At 38.1% G+C, this 23333-nt stretch overlaps 1 protein-coding gene and 1 pseudogene across 10 annotated transcripts in view; one reads left to right on the top strand and one right to left on the bottom strand.

Moving 5' to 3' along the window:
• The window catches only part of PHKB (phosphorylase kinase regulatory subunit beta), a 227997-nt gene that overhangs the window by 140817 nt on the left and 63847 nt on the right, over positions 1-23333 (bottom strand). For all 10 annotated transcript variants that reach the window (XR_015145436.1, XR_015145437.1, XR_015145433.1 and 7 more), the window contains one exon: positions 9840-9955. Coding sequence is in view for 5 of the 10 variants with exons in the window: in XM_086350564.1 (XP_086206690.1) it covers positions 9840-9955 (116 nt within the window). In the remaining 5 variants the exon portion in view is untranslated. The remainder of the gene's footprint in view (positions 1-9839; positions 9956-23333) is intronic.
• On the top strand, positions 3234-4172 carry LOC147353158 (heterogeneous nuclear ribonucleoprotein A1-like 2; annotated as a pseudogene).

The following is a 23333-nucleotide window of genomic DNA, read 5'->3' as shown; positions in this document are numbered from 1 at the left end:
GGCAACCTACTCTAGCATATTTTGCCTAAAGAAACCCATGGACAGAGAAGCCTGGAGGGCTATAGCCCAAAGAGTCGCAAAGAGTCAGACAAGACTGAAGCAACTTAGCACGCACACACTGTTGACTCAAATCTGCAGTCCAGCATTTCACTTTCAGTGAAGAAGTACCTCACACTTCCACAGGTTGAACAAATTTCAAAACAATCTACATGGTACTTGCTAGTATACTTTAGAGAAGGGGCATGGTCTCTTTTCATAGCCAAAGTCACTTTAGAGAAATGACAAGGCCTACAACCTGGAGGAACAAAGTCCAAATGAAGAGTATATGCTAGTTTAAAATATGTCTGCCAAATCTTTGCCTTCTATCAAAAGGTGGAGTCTAATTCCCCTCACTTATCTTATTGACTCTAACAGATAGGTGTAGTGAAAGTTATGCTGCATGATTTCCAAAGCTAAGTCATAAAAAGATACAGCTTCCACCTGGCCTGTGGGTTTTGGGACACTGAACCTTGGAACCTAGCTACCACAATGTGCAGAATCTGTATGGAAAAACTTCATATAGGTCTTCCTGCTGAAGTCCCAGTCAACACTCTGATACCCAAGTACGGAAGTCTTCAAAGTTGACTCTAGCCCCAGCCACAACTGATGGCATGAACATGAGACCCTAAGGATGAACCACCGTAGTTAGCCTAGTCAACCCCCTGAACCATGAGAGTTAACAATAGTAAAAGATTGTTGTCTTGCTGTTTTATGCTTCTAAGTTTGGGATGCGTTACTTGAAACAGTAGGTAGCAAGAAAAGAACCTAAGGCAGGTTTCTTACCGTACATGCACCCAGCACAATCATACCTAGCCTTGAATAGTCCAAATGGAAACCAAATAGTACCTGCATAAGAATTTTAAATTCTTAGAACCTAAGGGTTAGAAGAGCCATAGGAATCATATACTCTGACAATGCACGCAGAAACATCGCTGCCAATTGATTTTATTGCTTAAGGACGTGTTCTCAATGCCCAGGGAGCTCTCCCTTAGTCCCCAGTGCACAAGGTTCTAGGTTTAAAAACGGTGCAGAAAGACAGCGGAGAGATGAACGTGGAAACTATCCTCTAAATAAGGCACTACAAAAGAAAGAAACATTGGATCTGGATTATAGTAAAGGTCAAGTTCTCACCATTTCAATTTTCTTTACCAATGCAATTGGTTGAATAACTGGACTTAATTGAATTTCACAAATATGTTAATTTATTATTGACTGGTTATTTAAATCTTTGGCAACAGCAAGCTATTTATGTGACTATTACCAACAGAGCATTCACCAATTTGGTTCTTTAAAGGTGTTACCTTACATTTACTTACAGGAACTAAAATAAAGTGTTTACCTGGGAGATAGTTTTTAATAAGGTGATTTATTGCATAAATGAAAGCTTCTCTAGAAAAGATAATGGGTTTGGACTAGGTGATTTAAAACCCACCATGGAATCCAAAAAATTAACTGGCAAGCGTGGAAATTAAATTCACAATCTCATATCCATTAACATTATGCTTTAACTCCCTGAGGTGCCCAATCATACTTCCTGAAAAAAAAAAAAAAAAGACTTTACAGTACTATGGTTTTAATGGATGTTCATGAATTGTTCACTACAGGAAAAATACATAAAATGAAGCAGAATGGATGGATAACTGCCTGTATTATAGCTCAATGACTAGAACATCAGAAATGACTTAAGAAGAGTAAGTAGTTACTTTAAATAACAAGTACTATATGAAATAAAATGGTCACCAAAAGTATCTTAAACTGAGTAAAGTGGTGCTATGATGGTTACTTATCAGATATTTTAGTGATAGCCTTCTTTATTGGAAAAGCCTAGAGAATAGAATATAAAATTGTATTCCTCCCTACAAAACCCCAATAATCTTTCCTTCTGGATATATATCTATTATGGGCTTCCCTGATAGCTCAGTTGGTAAAGAATCCACTTGCAATGCAGGAGACTCCAGTTCGATTTCTGGGTTGGGAAAGATAGCCTACCCACTACAGTATTCCTGGGCTTCCCTTGTGGCTCAGCTGGTAAAGAATGTGCCTGGAAGGTGAGAGACCCGGGTTTGATCCCTGGGTTGGGAAGATCCCCTGGAGAAAGGAATGGTATCCACTCCAGTATTCTGACTTGGAGAATTCCATGGACTGTATAGTCCATGGGGTTGCTAGGAGTCAGACACGACTCAGCAACTTTCACTTTCATATGTATAATAATCTTTCCATTTGGGCATTGTTATTCAGCTGCTAAATTGTGGTTCAGCTGCTAAGTCATGTCTGACTTTGCAACCTCATGGACTATACAGTACACCAGGTTTTCCCTGTTCTTCAGTATTTCCCAGAATTTGCTCAAATCATGTCCACTGAGTCAGTGATGCCATCCAACCATCTCATACTCTGTCGTTCCCTTCTCCTCCTGCCCTCAATCTTTCCCAGCATCAGGGTCTTTTCCAACAAGTCGGCTATTCGCATCAGGTGGCCAAAGAACTGGAGCTTCACCTTCAGCATCAGTCCTTCCAATGAATATTCAGGGTTGATTATATATCTGTATTACTATGTTATTACAACTTTCCTTTTTGCTTTCCAATAGGCAAAAAATTTAAAGTTAGGTTTGAGATTCAATTCATATTTTATAGAGGACTCATCTCTTCTCCACCTGTAATGCAGGAGACCCCAGTTTGATTCCTGGGTCAAGAAGATCCCCTGGAGAAGGGACAAGCTACCCACTCCAGTATACATGGGCTTCCTTGGTGGCTCAGACAGTAAAGAATTGGCCTGCAATGAGGGAGACCTGCGTTTGATCCCTGGCTTGGGAAGATCCCCTGGAGGAGGCCATAGGGACCAACTCCAGTATTCTTGCCTGGAGAATCCCCATGGACAGAGGAGCCTGGAGGGCTACAGTCCATAGGGTTGCAAAGAGTCAGACATGACAGAGTGACTAAGTGCAGCTCATTTTCTTCTCCAAAACAGTTTTGGCTTAAAGTGTTTAAAGGTAACCCCAAGGAGTAAAAACAGCCTTACTTAAATGAGGAAGGGAAATTTTTAAATTAAAATACTGAATTTAACGTGGAACAGCTAAAAAGACCACCTGGATATGTAACTCTGGGGATTAAGAGTTATACTGGGGATTAGTGTTATACTTTTTGCCTGTGGATACCACTGAGTAAGCATCACTGACGTCTTCCCCCTCCACTGCCACCATGTCTAAGTCAAAGCCTCCCAAAGAGCCTGAACAGCTGTGGAAGCTCTTCATCAGAGGACTGAGCTTTGAAACAAATGCTGAGAGTCTGAGGAGCCATTCTGAGCAATGGGGAACACTCACAGACTGTGTGGTAATAAGGAATCCAAACACCAAGTGCTCCAGAGGCTGCGGGTTTGTCACACATGCCTCTGTAGAGGAGGTGGACACAGCCATGAATGCAAGGCCACACAAGGTGGATGGAAGAGTTGTGGAACCTAAGAGACCGTCTCAAGAGAAGATTCTCAAAGAGCTGGTGTCCACTTAACCGTGAAAAAGATTTTTGTTGGTGGCATTAAAGACACTGAAGAACATTACCTGAGAAATTATTCACAATAGTAGAGGAAAACTGAAGTGACTGAAATCATGACTGACCGAGGCAGTGGCAGAAAGAGAGGCTTTGCTTTTGTAACCTTTGATGACCATGATTCCATAGACAATACTGTCATTCAGAAATACCACATTGTTAATGGCCACAACTGTGAAGTGAGAAAAGCTCTATCAAGGCTTGCCTAAGCAAGAGATGGTTAGTGCTTCATCCAACCAAAGAGGCCAAAGTGGTCTGGAAACTTTGACGGCAGCCATGGTGGTGGTGGATATTGGTGGCAGCGGGGTGGCTATAACAGGTTTGGTAATGATAGAAGCAATTTTGGAGGTGGCGGAAGCTACAATGATTTTGGCAATTACAACAATCTATCTTCAAATTTTGGACTCATGAAAGAAGGAAACTTTGGAGGCAGAAGTTCTGGCTCCTATGGTGGTGGAGGCCAATACTTTGCCAAACGAGGAAACCAAGGTGGCTATGGTGGTTCCAGTAGCAGCAGTACCTATGACAGTGGGAGAAGGTTTTAATTACTGCCAGGAAACAGAGCTTAGCAGGAAAGGAGAGCCAGAGAAGTGATAGGTTACAACAGATTTGTGAACTCAGCCAAGCACGGTGGTGGCAGGGCCTAGCTGCTACACAGAAGACATGTTTTAGACAACACTCATGTATATGAGCAAAAACCTTGAGGACTGTATTTGTGATTAATTGTGTAACGGGTTATTTTAGTTTCTGTTTTATGGAAAGTATAAAGTATTTCAATAAAGGGTTTTAATGTAGCTTTTTTTTTTGCTGTTGATTGCTAAATGTAATAGTCTAATCATCATGCTGAATAAATACGTTTTTTTAAAATGTGCTGTGTAAAGTTAATCTACTCTGAAGCCATTTTGGTAAAGTATCCCAACAGTGTAAAGTCAGAATTCTTTCAGGGTGATGCCAGGTTCCACTCAAATTTATTTACAGCCTGCTTTGGTAGAGAAGCTTTTGTCTTCAGAACCTTGTTGTAGTTGAACTGACAGTTACTGTGTTGTGACCTGGAGTTCACCTTTAAAAGAGTCACCCATGCAAAGTCATGGGGTTTTTTGGTTATTAATGACTGCTGGCACATCCTATGCAATATATCTAAATTGAATTATGGTACCAAATAAAGTTATAGATGGGAATGAAGCTTGTGTATCATCCATTATCAGGTATAATCAATACAAAATTTAATATCTTCAAAAAAAGAATTTCTGTTATAATAAATAGGTAACTAATACATGAAGGAAAATGAAATTAAATCAAATAATATTAATATAAGATTCTGAAATGTAAGGAAATTTATTATAAGACTTAGAGAATAAACAGAAGAAAAAAGGAGAATTTAGTGCTAGACACCCTAGGAGAAACTAAAAGGAGTATGTTGTTCAAGGAAAAGTCAGATCAACAGAAAAATCAGGAGAGCAGGGAATGCTTGCTCAGGAAACATTCAGTTACACTGAGTTTGGAGCAATGGTTTCTTTTACCAAATCCTAAAGAGGACGAGGATGCTGCAAGAAATGGGTTAAATGGTTAAATGTAATGAGATCACTTTTTAGAAAAAAGTTCTGAAGCTTATCTAAGAAAGGCTAAATAATTCAAGAATTTGGACTAAAACAGATACAGGCAAACCTGGGGCTGAAAAGGGCAGATTAGGAAGCGAATGACAAAGGCATTAGGCTAAATCAAGCTTTACTGATTGCTAAGCAAAGATATCCTTGAAACTTAGCAAAATGTCACCAAGGTGGTACACCTTGCTGTTCTTTCAAACTTTAGGAAAACTTTTTAAGACATTAAACTACAACATGATACAGTAAAAATCACCTAGAGCCAGACATCCTGGAATGGGAAGTCAAGTGGGCCTAAGCAAGCATCACTACAAACAAAGCTAGTGGAGCTGATGGAATTCCAGTGGAGCTATTTGAAATCCTGAAAGATGATGCTGTGAAAGTGCTGCACTCAATATGCCAGCAAATTTGGAAAACTCAGCAGTGGCCACAGGACTGGAAATGGTCAGTTTTCATTCCAATCTCAAAGAAAGGCAGTGCCAAAGAATGCTCAAACTACCACACAATTGCACTCAAATCACACGCTAGGAAAGTAATGCTCAAAATTCTCCAAGCCAGACTTCAGCAATACGTGATCTGTGAACTTCCAGATGTTCAAGCTGGTTTTAGAAAAGGCAGAGGAGCCAGAGATCAAATTGCCAACATCTGCTGGATCATCGAAAAAGCAAGAGAGTTCCAGAAAAACATCTATGTCTGCTTTATTGACTATGCCAAAGCCTTTGACTGTGTGGATCACAATAAACTGTGGAAAATTCTCAAAGAGATGGGAACACCAGACCACCTGACCTGCCTCTTGAGAAACCTATATGCAGGTCAGGAAGCAACAGTTAGAACTGGACATGGAACAACAGACTGGTTCCAAATAGGAAAAGGAGTATGTCAAGGCTGTATATTGTCACCCTGCTTATTTAACTTCTATGCAGAGTACATCATGAGAAACGCTGGGCTGGAAGAAACACAAGCTGGAATCAAGATTGCCGGGAGAAATATCAATAACCTCAGATATGCAGATGACACCACCCTTATGGCAGAAAGTGAAGAGGAACTCAAAAGCCTCTTGATGAAAGTGAAAGAAGAGAGTGAAAAAGTTGGCTTAAAGCTCAACATTCAGAAAACGAAGATCATGGCATCTGGTCCCATCACTTCATGGGAAATAGATGGGGAAACAGTGGAAACAGTGTCAGACTTTATTTTGCGGGGCTCAAAAATCACTGCAGATGGTGATTGCAGCCATAAAATTAAAAGACGCTTACTCCTTGGAAGGAAAGTTATGACCAACCTAGATAGCATATTCAAAAGCAGAGTCATTACTTTGCCAACAAAGGTCCGTCTAGTCAAGGCTATGGTTTTTCCAGTGGTCATGTATGGCTGTGAGAGTTGGACTGTGAAGAAAGCTGAGCGCCGAAGAATTGATGCTTTTGAACTGTGGTGTTGGAGAAGACTCTTAAAGAGTCCCTTCGACTGCAAGGAGATCCAACCAGTCCATTCTAAAGGAGATCAGCCCTGGGATTTCTTTGGAAGGAATGATGCTGAGGCTGAAACTCCAGTACTTTGGCCACCTCATGCAAAGAGTTGACTCTGATGCTGGGAGGGATTGGGGGCAGGAGGAGAAGGGGACGACAGAGGATGAGATGGCTGGATGGCATCACTGACTCAATGATGTGAGTCTGAGTGAACTCTTGGAGTTGGTGATAGACAGGGAGCCCTGGCGTGCTGCGATTCATGGGGTCGCAAAGAGTTGGACACGACTGAGCGACTGAACTGAATGAACAGTAAAAATAACTTTGGATTTTGAAGCCGTCCACTCGGAATTCAGTTCTGGCTCAATTACCTTTTGTATTGTATCACTTAAGGAATGGAGGGGGGAAAAATCACAAAGTCTTCTAAACTTAAGTTTCCTCCTGTGTAAAAAGGCAGTAATGCTTCCTGCCTGGACTAAATAAAACTTACCCTGTAACTGTAGTGCCAGGGTTTAAAATCACTACAGAACCACTGGGCATGGATGCTGAAGGGGAAGCCTCTATGCTTAGAACACTATGTCTATGGGTTTTCGGGACCCAGGGGCAGTAATCATTTTTGACCAAGATGCAGTTTAGAAGGGATGTGCACTGTGTGTGGCAAAGGAGGAAAGGGACATTTACCAAGTCAGTGAGCACAAGACCCTAGTGATCGTCAAGGCAACAGATTGTGCTCTGAGTCCTGCTAAGGAGAACTGCACGGCACAGAGACAGAGATTGGCAAAGAAAGTTAGAAGGCAAAGGGCCATATGAGTACTTTTAGCAAGAATTACTATATACCATTTCAGGCTTTTCAAAATTATGAGAATAACTTAAGAATATAACAAGGATATCACATTAAGCAGTCCTTGGATCAGACCCAACTAGGCACTAGGATCAGATAATTAACTAGGATTGGATAGTTCTGGGAAGTCTTACAGTTATAGACTAAGGTTGGGACTTAATCCCTACTGGTAGGAGCTCTACATTCGACTCCTGGGCATAAGCACAGAAAGATACTGGCCTCCCACCACTACTGCCAACACTACATTCCATGAGAGCCATAGGGCTCAGGTCTCCTGCAGTTTCAAACTAGATACTGTGTCAGCAGAGGTGACAGATCTGAAACAGGCCTGTGAGTATCTGAGCTAAGAAGCATTGTGAAAAAAAAAAATTTAAGTTATTTACAGCATTATACCATGGAAAATTAGAAGATGAATGTTAAATATATAAAATGCACCATCCAAAGCTAAATAACAAACTTCATTTCCCATCCGTTTGAATAAAATTGGCCTGCTACAATTAAGGTTAATTTTGCATGCAAAAGGTAGCAAAGAACATCACTTAATGATTTTCCAAGACTTGAAATAAAATCCTTAATGATTCAATTTAAAGACTGGAACCTCAGTTACAGGAGAACAAGTTGGAGTCTCTCTTTTTTCACTGTTGTCGTTTAGTTAGTCCTGTCTGACTCTTTTGTGATCCCATGGACAGTAGCCTGCCAAAGGACTTCCCAACACCCTCACTTTCTAAGATTAATGCTAACTTTTACCCAAGAGTCTTTCTGAGTTTAACAGCTTTTATAAACAGAAAAAACTGTACTCTAAATATTTTATACCGAAAATGTCAGTGGGACCACACTGGCATATATTAAATAGTTATTAAAAAGCAGAAAGGGACCTGATAAATAACTACTGAAAAGGTAAATTTTTAAAAAATTACCTTTTCCAATCTTATAAACTTCCTGTCTTGAATTTGACTGATAATTTGAAATGCCGAGAACTTACAGCTGAAATATAATATTTTCTTGCTATATTTAGTATTTGCCTGAATTTAATGTCTGAATTATTTCTCTCCTTTATTGTCTTCCTTACACATTGTTACTATTCTACTCTGTATAAACATGCCTCATATGAATCATAAAACTTATAGAAAGTTGTATGTTAGTTGACCACAGTTAAATGAAAAATCCTTTTTATTTCAATCTTTGTTATTAAAGTATTCTTAAATGTGTGAGTGTACTTTCATTTCAATGTTTACTTATGCATTGTTCAAATGCTTTATAAATATCAATCATTACAACTTCATCAAGTAGAATGCATTATCATCTTCATTTTATACACGAGGAAAACTGAGGCAGAGACGTTATACAGCAAGTAATCTGGAGCAGATTTTAGTTTTCTAAATATCTTAAATCAACTTAATCTTTTTGTGTGTGATTAGTCCTTCTATTCTGGAGAAGTCAATGGCACCCCACTCCAGTACTCTTGCCTGGAAAGTCCCATGGACAGAGGAGCCTGGTAGGCTGCAGTCCATGGGGTCGCTAGGAGTCGGACACGACTGAGTGACTTCACTTTCACTTTTCACTTTCCTGCATTGGAGAAGGAAATGGCAACCCACTCCAGTGTTCTTGCCTGGAGAATCCCAGGGACAGGGGAGCCTGGTGGGCTGCCGTCTATGGGGTCGCACAGATTCGGACACGACTGAAGCAACTTAGCAGCAGCAGCAGTAAATATACTAGCAGGCAGTCCTTCTATTCAAAAAAGTTATTGAGCTGCAGATTCCTCTTAACCAGTGTTTCGTAAACTGTTTCTCTACTTCATTTAAGTCTCGATGATCTAAACTGACCTACAGCTGATAACCTTTAGATTATTAAACGTTTTAGTGTGAAATGGATAGGACTAACTGAGCTATACTTTTTAGTTAAACAAAATATAAAGGGTGTGAGTATGTCTTGTTGGGATAAAAATCAGCTCTATAACACAAAAAGGAATTTTAGATGCAATGCATTTACAACTGCTGTTTGGCAATTTTAATGCACTTGACCTTTCAAACAGAATCATTTAAAAGAGGAAAAAGAAAATGACTTGGTTGAACAGAAAGGTCAAGTCTTAGACTGAATACTGATATGCATGTCCTGACACGTTGTGAAGCTGGCAAAAACACTCATATGCTCTTTTCCTGCATCTGTTAATGGGTACTGAGAGGAGACTCTTCCTTTAATTTTAAGTGAATTTCACTTGAATTATATTAATATGTAGAAAAATAGAGAGATGAAAACTACACAGAAACCAAAGTTCCAACCTAGTTCTTTGATTTTTATTCACATTCCACACATTCAAATTAAAAATAGAAAACAAAACACTCAGAAATCGGCAAATTACCTCGAATGCAGCTCTGTGCTGCCATTATTATATTTGCTTCCTCTTTCCCAGACACCAAAGTCAGGCACCCGGTAAACTCTTTCTACACAAAATACAAGGTTCTGAATAAAAGAGACCTAAAAGAAAAAAAATGAAACATAAGGACACATGAAATAACAGGACCTTTAGATACTGATATTCAGATAATAATACTTGGAATCTAAAATGTCAGATGTTAAATAAGTCTAAAACTTTTGAGATAAAAAGGTATTTCTCAGTTCTAAAATGAGTCAATCTCATGTTAGATCAACCTAGAGTCTTGAGTCTATTACTCCTAGAATCTAATCTTCCTCCTGCCTTTCCTATATAGCTATAAATACCCATTTTCACACACTGTAAAGCTTACAGTTCGAGATGGGCCCAACCAATAAGCTGGGAGTCACAGCTTTTATGTAAAGATTTCAGACATCTGATTAAATTTATATTTTCAATAGTAACTATGGAAAGCAAAGATTATAATCAGTTTCTTACTTAATAAAAGTTTATTCATGTTAATAAAAACACTATCTTATGTGGGCTACTAGTCCTAATTACAGGGTTTTTAATTTAGTCATCATGTTTGATTCAATAGAGAAAAATGAATATGTGCACCTGCCTACCCTTTATCTCATTATCCCTTTTAAGTGGCAATACATATTCCTCCACCTCCACCCTACACACCTAATAAATAACATGTATGTACTTTTAAGAATGACACAATAATAACACTAAAAACCAAGGTAAGGTTCCATCAGCAGACTAGAAATGACAAATCATAGGAAGAGAGAAAGCAGAAGGAAAGAACTGATTGAGAAATCAGAGCAGAGGAAAGAAAACATAGCCTCTTAAAATGATTCTCCCCTGTCTCTAAGTCTCTAAGCCCAGAGTCAACAAATACATTGATCAAGAGTAGATTAGGAAGCAGTCTAACCTAGATCCTCTCACAAGGGATGAATGGCTGAGGCAGCTGAATCCATGACCTTTTCATTCTCAATCCCAACATAGAGGTATCTGCCCTCAGAGCCTAGAATGGCTCACACGTTTCAGTGAAGGAGAAAGCACGAGGATGCTGGAGCCTCACGGAAACATAACAGAGCCATCTAGGTTTCAAAACAAACACATCTATCCCATCACTTCTCTATCAAAGAATGGAGCATTACACGCCTCCAGTAAACTTTTTCTTACTTCAAATATTGGGGAGGGTCTTCCCAGCTTTCCCAGTTTCTTGTTACCTTACCTATTCTTGTTACCTTACCTATTTCCCTGAGGTAATAAAAAACTTGGTGTACCTTCCTAAAACCAGGTGTCTTCGGTTTCCCCCTGGTCTTTAGAGTTATTCAGATTCTATAAAACTTATAGGAAATACTTTATACTTGTCAGGTCCCCAGGTTAAAAGCTTTGAAACCATCTAAATCCTCCTTCCTCTGATGACAAATTTCTCAAGTATATAGTCCATATATCTGCTTCTTCCCCATCTTAGGAGGATGTCAGGACCAAGACTGGAGAGACCCACAAGCAAAAACAGGTAATCATGGTTTCCTAGAGCAGAGACTCAAGAGCAGAAACTGCTAAGGAATTAGTGCTGGGGTATTAAAACCTGTACTATAATCGATGAATTGCTAGAAGCTCACTTAAAAACTCGTGAAAGTTAAAAAACGCCCAGGGGATCCAGTTTTAAGGGGGGGTCCCCACAATACTGTGAGGTTTACCTCCAAGAGCTCAATCAAGTTCCCATAGAAAATATCCTAGAAAAAATCCCCTCTGGTTTGCAGCAAGCAGAGAGGATAAGGAACAATTTTGAAATACACCAAAACATTCTGTTTTTCTTAAGACAGTCTTCGCTCACGGGAAACCTGTTAACCAAAGCCAGACCTGCTGGGCTATGAACCCTCCTGGGGTTATTACATAAATAAGGTACCCTATAACCTTTTCAAAACACACAAAAATTGATATCTAAAACTTATTTGGTCTTAAACCTTTCTTCAGATAAGCAATTATGGACCAGCATAACTTTTATGAACTCAGAAATAAATATTTCTTGTACTTCACACACATGTAATACTGTGCTTTAGTAAAGACTGGACAGTTAGAGGAAATAAGCATTGGCTAGAACATGAAAATAAAGATCACAACCATTTCCAAGTCAGGGTATTTTATGTACTAATTTCAATTCTGACTCTAGTTTATGTACCTAATGTTGTTAGTCCTTTGCTCTGTCTTCACACCAATTTCTAATTTGTGCTACCTTGCTTTGAAGGCATATATCTTTTGGATACTTTTGGGGAAAAAAAACTGTAGAGAAAGATTTCTAATCTGAAACATGTTTTCTGTGGTATTTTCTGAATAAGTTTAGCTTAAGTATAAAATAATAAATCAAATATCTGAAATAGTCTCAAAACAGATCTAAATGTCACTGAAATGCAATTACATTTGGGAGATAGTGAACTGGTGTAATGATGTGTTAACAGAAAATTCTTAATGGACTTCATAAAACTTAAGGTATACGCAGTAAAAAAAAAAGTAACAAATTAGCAATTAAGATGGTCTCAAATTGATTATGCATTTCATCTATGTGAGCATGACTGTGTTGTTTATGGCCACCAAAAAAATTTAAACCTTATAAACCACAGGATAGTGGGGCAGTTAGTTCCACGGTGGCATTTATGGACCAAGGTTTCTTCCACCATTTACTCTATAATTCTCTGGGGGTTTTCTGAGGATGAGGGAAGGAGCAGGCAAGAGAAGAGAATTTACTTTTATCTACTATCCACACCAATTCATGTTTTCCTCAATTCACATTATCAGTCAAAATTTCTTCAAATACTGCCTGTCCTCAATTCTCTCTATCCTTTTCATCCTTGGACCTCATTCTATCAATTATTCTCCAACTTTCTTTCATATTTGCTATCTTTTGACATTCTGGATAATTTCCCAAGAATTATTTTCCAATACATAAATTTTTTCTTCAACAATGTCCAATCTACTCTTTAATATGTTCATTAATGTTTTAGTTGTTCATATTTATCATTTCTAAAAATATTATTTCTCTCTAGTATATTTTTTATTCCAGCACTTCACCCAGCTAATTCATACTACATTTAAATATCAATCTCAATGAGGATATTTCCTGGAAGAAAAAAACCTCCTTGATTCCCTAAGTCTGGATGAAATATCTATCTTATTCATCATTTTACCCTAGCATCTATCATTGTTTCTTATACATAGAAGTTCTTCATGAAATATTTTAACAAAATTGGAATATAATTTACACATCTGTAAACACTGACAGAAAAGCCACTGATGAGTTATTCTTGTAACGATGTTATACTATTACAAGTTATAACTGCAGGCACATCCAGTTCTAAAGACCTTTCATCCAGAGATTTCAAAGAAAAGATTATTTACGTCATCCTAGTAAATATACTCGGAGAAGGCAATGGGACCCCACTCCAGTACTCTTGCCTGGAAAGTCCCATGGACAGAGGAGCCTGGTGGGCTGCAGCCCATGGGGTCACGAAGAGTTGGACACGACTGAACGACTTCACTTTCACTTTTCACTTTCATGCATTGGAGAAGGAAATGGCAACCCACTCCAGTGTTCTTGCCTGGAGAATCCCAGGGACGGAGGAGCCTGGTGGGCTGCAGTCTATGAGGTCGCACAGAGTCGGACACGACTGAAGCGACTTAGCAGCAGCAGCAGCAGCAGTAAATATACTAGCAGGCTGCTTGGCTCAGATGGTAAAGAATCTGTCTGCAATGCAGGAGACCTGGGTTCAATCCCTGGGTTGGGAAGATCCCCTGGAGAAGGGAGAAGACTACCCACTCCATCATTCTTGCATGGACAATTCCATGGACAGAGCAGCTTGGTGGGCTACAGGCCATGGGGTCACAAAGAGTTGGATATGATTGAGTGATTAACACCTTCACTTTTAGCAAATATACTGAAATAAATTACATAATCTATGCTAGTCCAGAATACTGCAACCAACTGAAAAATAATAGCCATTTTTCAATACAGTTATAAACCAAATAATACAACTTGATTTAAAATACCCATAAAGGCCTTTACAAATTTTTAAGTGAGCAAAGTAGAATTCTCATGATACAGTAAGCAGAAAAATACTAAACTCTTAAGATAACCCAGGCAGGCAATGTGGAGACACTGAATAAAAATAAAGGTATTTCAGAACTGGAAACCAATATCCTCAAAGAATGTTACTCACAAATCAAATACCTGAATGCAAAATTTAGCACCTCATCATTAGCGACTTCATTTCCACGGTAATTGAGAATCTGTGGCTAATAGTAACAGAATCAAAATGTACTAACGTTGTAGAACTATGATTAAGGAACAAAAGAGATAACAGGTTACTGCAAAGGTTATTCTGTCACACTGTGGAATATTAATGGCACTTTTCTGTTTAACTCTTAATGAGAAATATAGGAAGATTATATATCCTAAAGTGAAAGTAAAGTCACTAAGTCATGTCCAACATCTTGCAAACAAATGAACCGTAGCCCACCAAGCTCCTCCATCCATGGGATTTTCCAGGCAAGAATAGTGAAGTGAGTTGCCATTTCCTTCTCCAGGGGATCTTCCTGACCCAGGGAAGATCCTTATGTATCTTAAGTAGCACTTAATTACATGGAAAAGGAACTGTTCAAAATTTTAGTTACTTTCTCATGGAAACTTACGTTACCATATGTAAAATAGATAGCTAACGGGAAACTGATATATGTCTCAGGAAACTCAGAGGCTCTATATCAATCTAAAGAGGTGGCATGGGGAAGGAGATGGGAGGGAGGTTCAAGAGGGAGAGGATATATGTATACCTGTGGCTGATTTATTCTGACAGAAAACAAAATTCTGTAAAGCAATTATCCTTCAATTAAAAAATAAATATTTTTTAAAAAAGAAAATAAAGGAAAAAATTTAATTACTTTCAGAAGTTATTGCTTTCCGCTTACAGTGTTGCTGTTGTTCAGTTGCACAGTCGTGTCTCTTTGTGACTCCATGGACTGCAGCACACAGGCCTCCCTGTCCTTCACCATCTCCTGGAGCTTGCTGAAACTCATGTTTACTGAGTCTGTGATGCCATCCAACCATCTCAGCCTCTGTCATCCCCTTCTCCTCCTGCTTTCAATCTTTCCCAGCATTAGAGTCTTTTCCAGTGAATTGGCTCTTCACATCAGGTAGCCAAAGAATTGGAGCTTCAGTCAGCATCAGTCCTTCCAATCAATATTCAGGATTGATTTCCATCCTTTGATCTCCTTATAGTGAGGGGACTCTCAAGAGTCTTTTCCAACACCACAGTTTAAAAGCATCAATTCTTCAGCACTCAGCTTTCTTTATGGCCCAACTCTCACATCTATACATGACTACTGGAAAAACCACAGCTTTGACTATACAGACCTTTGTGAGCAAAATGATGTCTCTGCTTTTTAACACACTGTCTAGGTCTGTCGTAGCTTTTCTTCCAAGGACCAAGTATCTTTTAATTTCAAGGCTGCAGTCACCAGCCATTTTGCAGTCACCAGTGATTTTGGAGCCCAAGAAAATAAAGTCTGTCACTACTTCCACTTTTTCCTCTTCTATTTGCCATAAAGTGATGTGACTGGAAGGCATGGTCTTAGTTTTTTGAATGTTGAGTTTTAAGCCAGCTTCCTCACTCTCTTCTTTCACCTTGTTCAAGAGATTCTTTAATTCCTCTTTGCTTTCTGTCATAAGGATGGTTATCATCTTCATATCTGAGGTTATTGATATTTTTCTTGGAAACCTTGATTCTAGCTTGTGCTTCATCCAGCCCAGCATTTTGCACGATGTACTCTGCATATAAGTTAAATAAGCAGAGTGACAATATACAGCCTTGATGAACTTCTTCCCAATTTGGAACCAGTCCATTGTTCCATGTGCGGTTCTAACTGTTGTTTCTTGACCTGCATACAGGTTTCTCAGGAGATAGGTAAGGTGGTCTGTTATTCTCATCTCTTTAAGAATTTTCCAGTTTGTTGTGATGCACACAGTCAAAGGTTTTGCCATAGTCAACGAAGCAAAAGTAGATGCTTTTCTGGAATTCTCTTGCTTTTATGATCCAACAGATGTTGACAATTTGATATCTTGTTCCTCTGCCTTTTCTAAATCCAGCTTGTACATCTGGAAGTTCTTGGTTCATGTACTACTCTTGAAGCCTAGCTTGGAGGATTTTGAGCATTACTTTGCTAGCATGTGAAATCATTGCAATTGTGCAGTAATTTGAATATTCTTTGGCATGGCCATTCTTTGGCATTGCCCTTCTTATTTCAGATTATTACAGTAATTTGGACTAATTATGAAAGTTAAATTTTATGCTATAACTCAAAAATGATCACTCAAAATGTGCTTTACAGCAAACACAACAATGTATTTTTTTTCATTTCACCAATATGAATAAATTCTACTTCATAAGAAGTCATTTTACTGTTCAAAAGAAATCTTTTCTAAAATGGATACTTTCCAAGGAAGCAAGACATTCCTTATATGTAATTCTAAAGTAATTGTAACACTGTTTAACAGATTAAATATATTATTATAAAAATTACTGATATTATATTCCTTTCTTCTAACACTTCAAATAAAGAAGTAAATTCATATTAAGCAATGACCATTTTATGAATTTTAGATAACTTGTATTTTCCAGTAATAAGTAAAGAAGCCATTCCAGCTTGTTGTTGTTCTTGATTTGCTAAGTCATGTCCAATTCTTTGTGACCCCATGAACTGGAGCGCACCATGCTCTCCTGTCCTTCACCATCTTCCAGAGTCCCGCTTACTATGCCTCATAAAATTGTCATTTGAAAAACTTTATCAGCTTTACTACAGTAACAATTAGCACTTGTGAGTATGTCTGATGGTGACTCTATTTTTTATTTGGGTAAAGAAATCTGCACCAATATACTATAGTCACCATTATAATATATATATATTATCTTGAATTGAGAGGCTATCACAATAACAATTAAAAATCCATTTTAGTCCTATGACTACCATTTAAATATCCCATCTCTTCTATATCCTATCAAAACCACACAAGCAGGACTTCTCTGGTGGTCCAGTGGTTAAGAATCCACCTGACAGTGCAGGAGCCACAGGCTCTATCCCTGGTCTGGAAGGATGCCATGTGTCCTGGGGAAATTAAACCTATGCTTCACAACTACTGAAGCCCATGTGCCCCAGAATCCGTGTGTCACAACTACAGTGTCCACACCGAGAGCCTGTGTTCCCCAACAAGAGAAGTCACTGCAATGAGAAGCCCATGGACCACAGTGAAGAGTAGCCTGCTACAACTAAAGAAAACCCACACGCAACAACGAAGACCCAGCACAGCCAAAAAGAAAGTTTAAAAACAAAAATTTATTAATTAATTAACTTAATGGAAAACACTTAAAAACCAAAACTAGCAAACAAAATTCAATTTTAAAAATTTCAGAAGATAAATATGAACCAGAAACAAATTTTTATGTGTGGGAAACATTTTTATTTGGTCAATAAACCGTTATTTTTAACAATTCAGAGAGTGGCTTAGAAAAGAGATCAAGAGATCATCTATACCAAATATGTTTTTTCAGGTATGTCCATTTTTAGCAATGATCGGAAATCATTTATATTAATAAAAGATCTGCAAGGCCCTCTTTTCCAAATACTAAATAAAAAAATCTGAATCCTCTCCAATGCCTGTAAATTCAGCTTAGATCACAGCAACCCAAACTAGGTATAGTACTTCAAAAAAGGTTTACCCATCTGTGAGTAATAATTTGCATATTAAATAACAAGTAATGATAATAAATCATAACAAAAAATCATAACAAGATACCTCTAAAATAACTTTAAAACAGTTTAAATTATATATACATAAGAATGACCGAGAGAGAGAGATGGATTATCATTTGAGGTATGAATAATGTGAAAGTTTTGAGAGAGAAAGAGAGCATGGGATGGGAGTGATATGTGGCACACAGAATGGTAGCACTGAGTTTGAGTTAAGACAGTGAATTTGACTGGACTAGTCTTCTACAGGACAATCTTCCACCAACAGGTCAACATTTTGTCTATTTTAAAATATCTGTATTTATCAGTGACTAAGTGACTAAACTGAACTGACTGACTGATCAATCTATATATTGGTTGTGTATATGGTTGGCTTGTTGTTCAGTCACTAAGTTGTGTTCAACTCTTTGTGACCCCATGGACTGCAGCACACCAGGCTTCCCTATCCTCTACCATCTCCCGGAGTTTGATCAAGTTCATGTCCATTGAGTCAGTGATGCTATCTAACCAACTCATCCTCTGCTGCCCTCTTCTCCTTTTGCCCTCTATCCTTCCCACTATCAGGGTCTTTCCCAATGAGTCAGCCCTTTGCATCAGCTGGCCAAAGTATTGGAGCTTCACCTTTAGCATCATTCCTGCCAATGAATATTTAGGAGATTTAGTTGATTTCCTTTAGGAGTGACTGGGTTGATCTCCCTGCTGTCCAAGGGATTCTTTTGAGTCTTTTCCAGCACCACAGTTCAAAAGCATCAATTCATATGTGCTCAGTTTTTTTTATGGTCCAACTTTCACATCTGTACATGACTACTGGATAAACTACAGCTTTGAATATACAGACTTTTGTCAGCAAAGTGTTATCTTTGCTTTTTAATATACTGTCTAGGTTTGTCAAATCTATCGTTGGCTTGCTGCTGCTGCTGCTGCTGCTAAGTCGCTTCAGTTGTGTCCGACTCTGTGTGACCCCATAGACGGCAGCCCACCAGGCTCCCCTGTTCCTGGGATTCTCCAGGCAAGAACACTGGAGTGGGTTGCCATTTCCTTCTCCAATGCATGAAAGTGAAAAGTGAAAATGAAGTCGCTCAGTCATCCGACTCTAGTGACCCCATGGACTGCAGCCCACCAGACTCCTCCGTCCATGGGATTTTCCAGGCAAGAGTGCTGGAGTGGGGTGCCATCGTTGGCTTAGGAGGCATTAAATCTCTTTAAGACATGACCACCACCACAACAAAAAAAAATGAGGTAAAATAGACTTTCTTTAATCAAGAAAAACTGAGTTATGGGGTGAGAGAAAAGGGTAAGAGAATATCTCAAGCAAAGTAATTTCCTGATTCTTATACACTTACACTGTGAAAACTCAACACACTGTAAATGGACAAGCAAAGAAAGCAAACAACCATGTACAATAAATAAGGTGGCCGATAGCCACACGTGGCTGACTGCCATCAACTAGTCCCAATTGAGATGAACTTTCAGGGTAAAAATTTTGAAGATCTACCACAACATAAAGAATATATAAAATATATCATTAATCATTTCTATTTATTACACATTAAAATAATGACATCATAGATATATTGCATTAAATATATTATTGAAATAAATTTCATCTGTTACTTTGATTTTAGCTACTAAAAATATTTAATTACATATGTGGCTCACATTCTATTTTGATTGGAGAGCACAACTATACAGACTGGAAAAAGAAATAAATGCTTTCCCCATCTGCCTGTTCAGCTGGAGGTGGCCTTACAATAGTTCTGACCAACAGGCCTAAGTTGATGTCTCTTGGGGACTTTTGGAAGGCTTTTGATGTTTCTGACAAAAACGGCTACTTCTGATTAAAAGTAGCTAATACATCAACTTTATCAACCTTCCCCCCTGCTTTCTGCCATGATGCCAGTAGTTAGAGGAGCCATTCTGAGATGATGAAGAGAAGAGAAACTAATGGACCAAGGAGCTAACCATTTCCAACACTGCATTATATGAGAAAAACAAGCACCTTTCATTTAAGCCACTGCAGTAATCCCCAACAGACATAGGATGAAACAGTCTATTATTTTATAATGAACTATGATGTTAGAAGGGCCAAGATGAAAGAAAAATTTCAGATATTCATATGACAAGCTTCGTTAAATATGACAACCTTAAATTTATTCAATAACAGCCATATAGCCAAAAAAATCAAAAGCATTTCTATGTAATCACTTCATAGTTTTGTGTTAGTTTTTTTAAAAAGTCAGACACTAATTTGGATATAACCAAAAATTCACTGATTGTGAAATCAGTGAAGTGACAAACAAATATCAAGGTAATAGCTGAATTCTAAGAACTTCTCAAATATACCATTAAAAATGAGTATAAATATTCAGCAAAACAAACTGTATACCAATACTACTGTTATAAAAGACACAATGCCTAAGCAAAGTCCTGGCTTACAATAGGTGTTCACTCAGTATTTGAGAATAAGTGAACAGTAGGCATTTAGTCGCACATTTCTGATACATGGTACAGAATCTCAGATGGCCACTAAATGTGCTGTTTACAGATGTTTAAATGTGATTAAATGTTTGCAGAATATTGAAGCTTCTTTTTTAAAAAACTGAGGTATAATTGATGTAACAATATTATATAAATATCAGATATACAATTGAGTTATTTTTTATTGCAGTTATAAAAATACATTAGGGTTAACTGAGTTTATAGAAAGAGTAAACTGCAGGATAAAAAGCTTTTGGGGGGGGTGAGGTATGAATAGAAAGTTACATTAAAAATAATCACAAATGGGAATTCAAGTCAGAGAATAGCAAAGATCTCAGAAAAACTAGTCATCCATAAAAGCAATAGGAATACTGACAAAAATCATACAAATCAACTTTTCCAGAACTCTGAAACTTAAACAAGAGCTTGTCACAATGCAAGGAGCATTAAATAAAGAAAAATGACTGAAATCTCATGTAAGTAGACTAAGCATAGGAATGTATTGAATTGCTTTATTTTCTATTCCCTCTCCCTTGCTTTATTGTAGCCTCATAGTAGTTGTGAAAATTAGCAGACTAAAGCCACCAGAAGGAACAAAAAAGGTATGGAACTCACCCAAATCACTGCCTTGGTAAACTGTCACTATTTGAAGAGTCTGACAGCTTCCTGGATACATTCACTCAGAGAGGTTTTCTTTAAATGATCTGACCTGGAGCTTGTACAATGCATACAGCCTTTCCCCTAGGCATATATTACATAGCTGCCTAGGCATAATGAGTGCAACAATTTAATATTTAAACTATCTAAAAACTTTCTTTTTAAAAGATGGGCCATGAGAAGTCCACAGTGGGCTGTGTAAATCTCCAGTACATTCCTGGGAAGCCGTAAGGATATGCACGTGTGTACAGCTGTGCTTCCCTCGCAGCTTATCTGGTAAAGAATCCACCTGCAATGCAGGAGACCCCAGTCCAACTCCTGGGTCAGGAAGATCCCCTGGAGGAGGGCATGGCATTCCACTCCAGTATTCTTGCCTGGAGAATTCAATGGACAGAGGAGCCTGGTGGGCTACAGTCCATGGGGTCACAAAGAGTCGGACATGAATGAGCGACTAAGCACAGCACACAGTTGTGCTTATAATTAGAAAAGACCTGAGACATAATCTCACACCTCCATCTGAACTTAAAGCTTTGCAAAACTAGGAAGCAAAGGTTAAAGGAGAGTTACACACACCTACAAAGAACTAAAGATGATTTGGTGAGAACAACATCTCACTAATACAGAGAATCAGTAAAGATGTACAAATTACAGTAAGGAACCAAAATTTTAAAAAATGAGTTGAAAAGGTTAATAATAAGAATTGTATTCAATAATTATATCAAATTATTGAATTCCATAATTATACTAAAATCGCTCCAAATTATTCTTGAATTACCATGGAATGAAATTACAAATCAGTAACAGAAGAAAATTTGGAAAATTCACCAATATATGAAAATGAAACAATAGCCCGCTAAACAACCAAGGGGTCAAAGAACACATCACAAGGGAAATTAGAAAATATATTGAGATGAATGAACATAAAACTGTAATATAACAAAAATAATGGGATGCAGCTGAGCAGGCTGGAGAGAGAAATTTATAACCACAAATGTCTGTATCTGAAAAGCAGAATGATCTCAAATCAATAACCTCATCTTCTACCTTAAGAAGCTAGAAAAATAAGAGCAAAATAAACCCCTTCAAACCAGAAGAAAGGAAATAATAAGGAGCACAAAGGAAATAAATAAAATAGAAAACAGAAAAACAGTAAATCAGTAAAACCAAAAGTTGATTCTTAGAAAACATCAATAAAACTGATAAATCTTTATCCAAACTGACCAAGTAAAAGAGGAGGTATGATTTAAATTACTAAAGTAAGGAACGGAAGAGGAGATATTAAAGCCAACTTTGGAGGGAAAAAAAGGATTCATAACCTAGATGAAATGGACAAAGTCCTGGAAAGACACAAACTTCCAACACTGACTCAAAAAAAAAAAATCTGAATAGACACTGAAACAATGATCAAAAATCCTCACAGCAAGGAAACCCAAACCCAGTCAACTTCAGGCTTCACGGTGGCTCAGATGGTAAAGAATCTGCTGCAATGCATGAGACCTGGGTTTGATCCCTAGCTCAGGAAGATCCCTTGGAGGAGGAAATGACAATCGACTACAATATTCTTGCCTGGGAAATAACACTGGCAGAGGAACCTCAGAGGCTACAGTCTAGGAGGTTACAAAAGAGTCAGACACAAATTAGTGACTAAACAACAATAGCCAGCTTCATCAATGAATTCTACCAAATGTTTAAACAAGAATTAATACAAATCCTTCACAAAATCTTCTAAGAAAGAGGAAGAAATGCTTCCTAACCAATTGAATGAGGACTTTATTAAACTAATACCAAAGTCAAAGATGTTATACAAAGAAACAAAAACAACAAAATATACACCAATATCCATTAAGAGCACTGATGTGAAAATCCCCAACAAAAACTAGAAAATGGAATGAAGCAGTATAAAAAAATTATCTTACATGACAAAGCAATATTTACCCACCACATATTTTAGATTGATTTAAAATAAGAGAATTTGGATTACAGTCAATAAGAACATATAAATGATGAATGTGAAGATAAAAAAGCAAAAAAATTCCAAATCAAAGTTCAGTTCAGTCGCTCAGTCGTGTCCAACTCTTTGCAACCCCATGGACGCCAGGCCTCCCTGTCCATCACCAACTCCTGGAGTTTGCTCAAACTCATGTCCATTGAGTCAGTGATGCCATCCAGCCATCTCAGCCTCTGTCATCCCCTTCTTCTGCCTTCAATCTTTCCCAGCATCAGAGTCTTTTCCAAGGAGTCAGTTCTTCACATCAGGTGACCAGAGTACTGGAGTTTCAGCTTCAGCATCAGTCCTTCCAATGAATATTCAGGACTGACTTCCTTTAGGATTGACTGGTTTGATCTCCTTGCAGTCCAAAGGACTCGCAAAAGTCTTTTCCAACACCACAGCTCAAAAGCATCAATTCTTCGTAATTCAGCTTTCTTTATAGTCCAACTCTCACATCCATACATGACTACTGGAAAAACCACAGCTTGGACTAGACAGACCTTTATTGGCAAAGCAAAGTCTCTGCTTTTTAATACACTGTCTAGATT

This window comes from Bos grunniens, chromosome 18 (genome assembly GCF_055505025.1).
Source record: "Bos grunniens cultivar Pamir isolate PY7600 chromosome 18, Bosgru_T2T1.0, whole genome shotgun sequence".
Taxonomy (NCBI): Eukaryota; Metazoa; Chordata; class Mammalia; order Artiodactyla; family Bovidae; genus Bos; species Bos grunniens.
The sequence above is the reverse complement of the archived record's forward strand: the minus strand, read 5'-3'. Positions and strand labels throughout refer to the sequence as shown.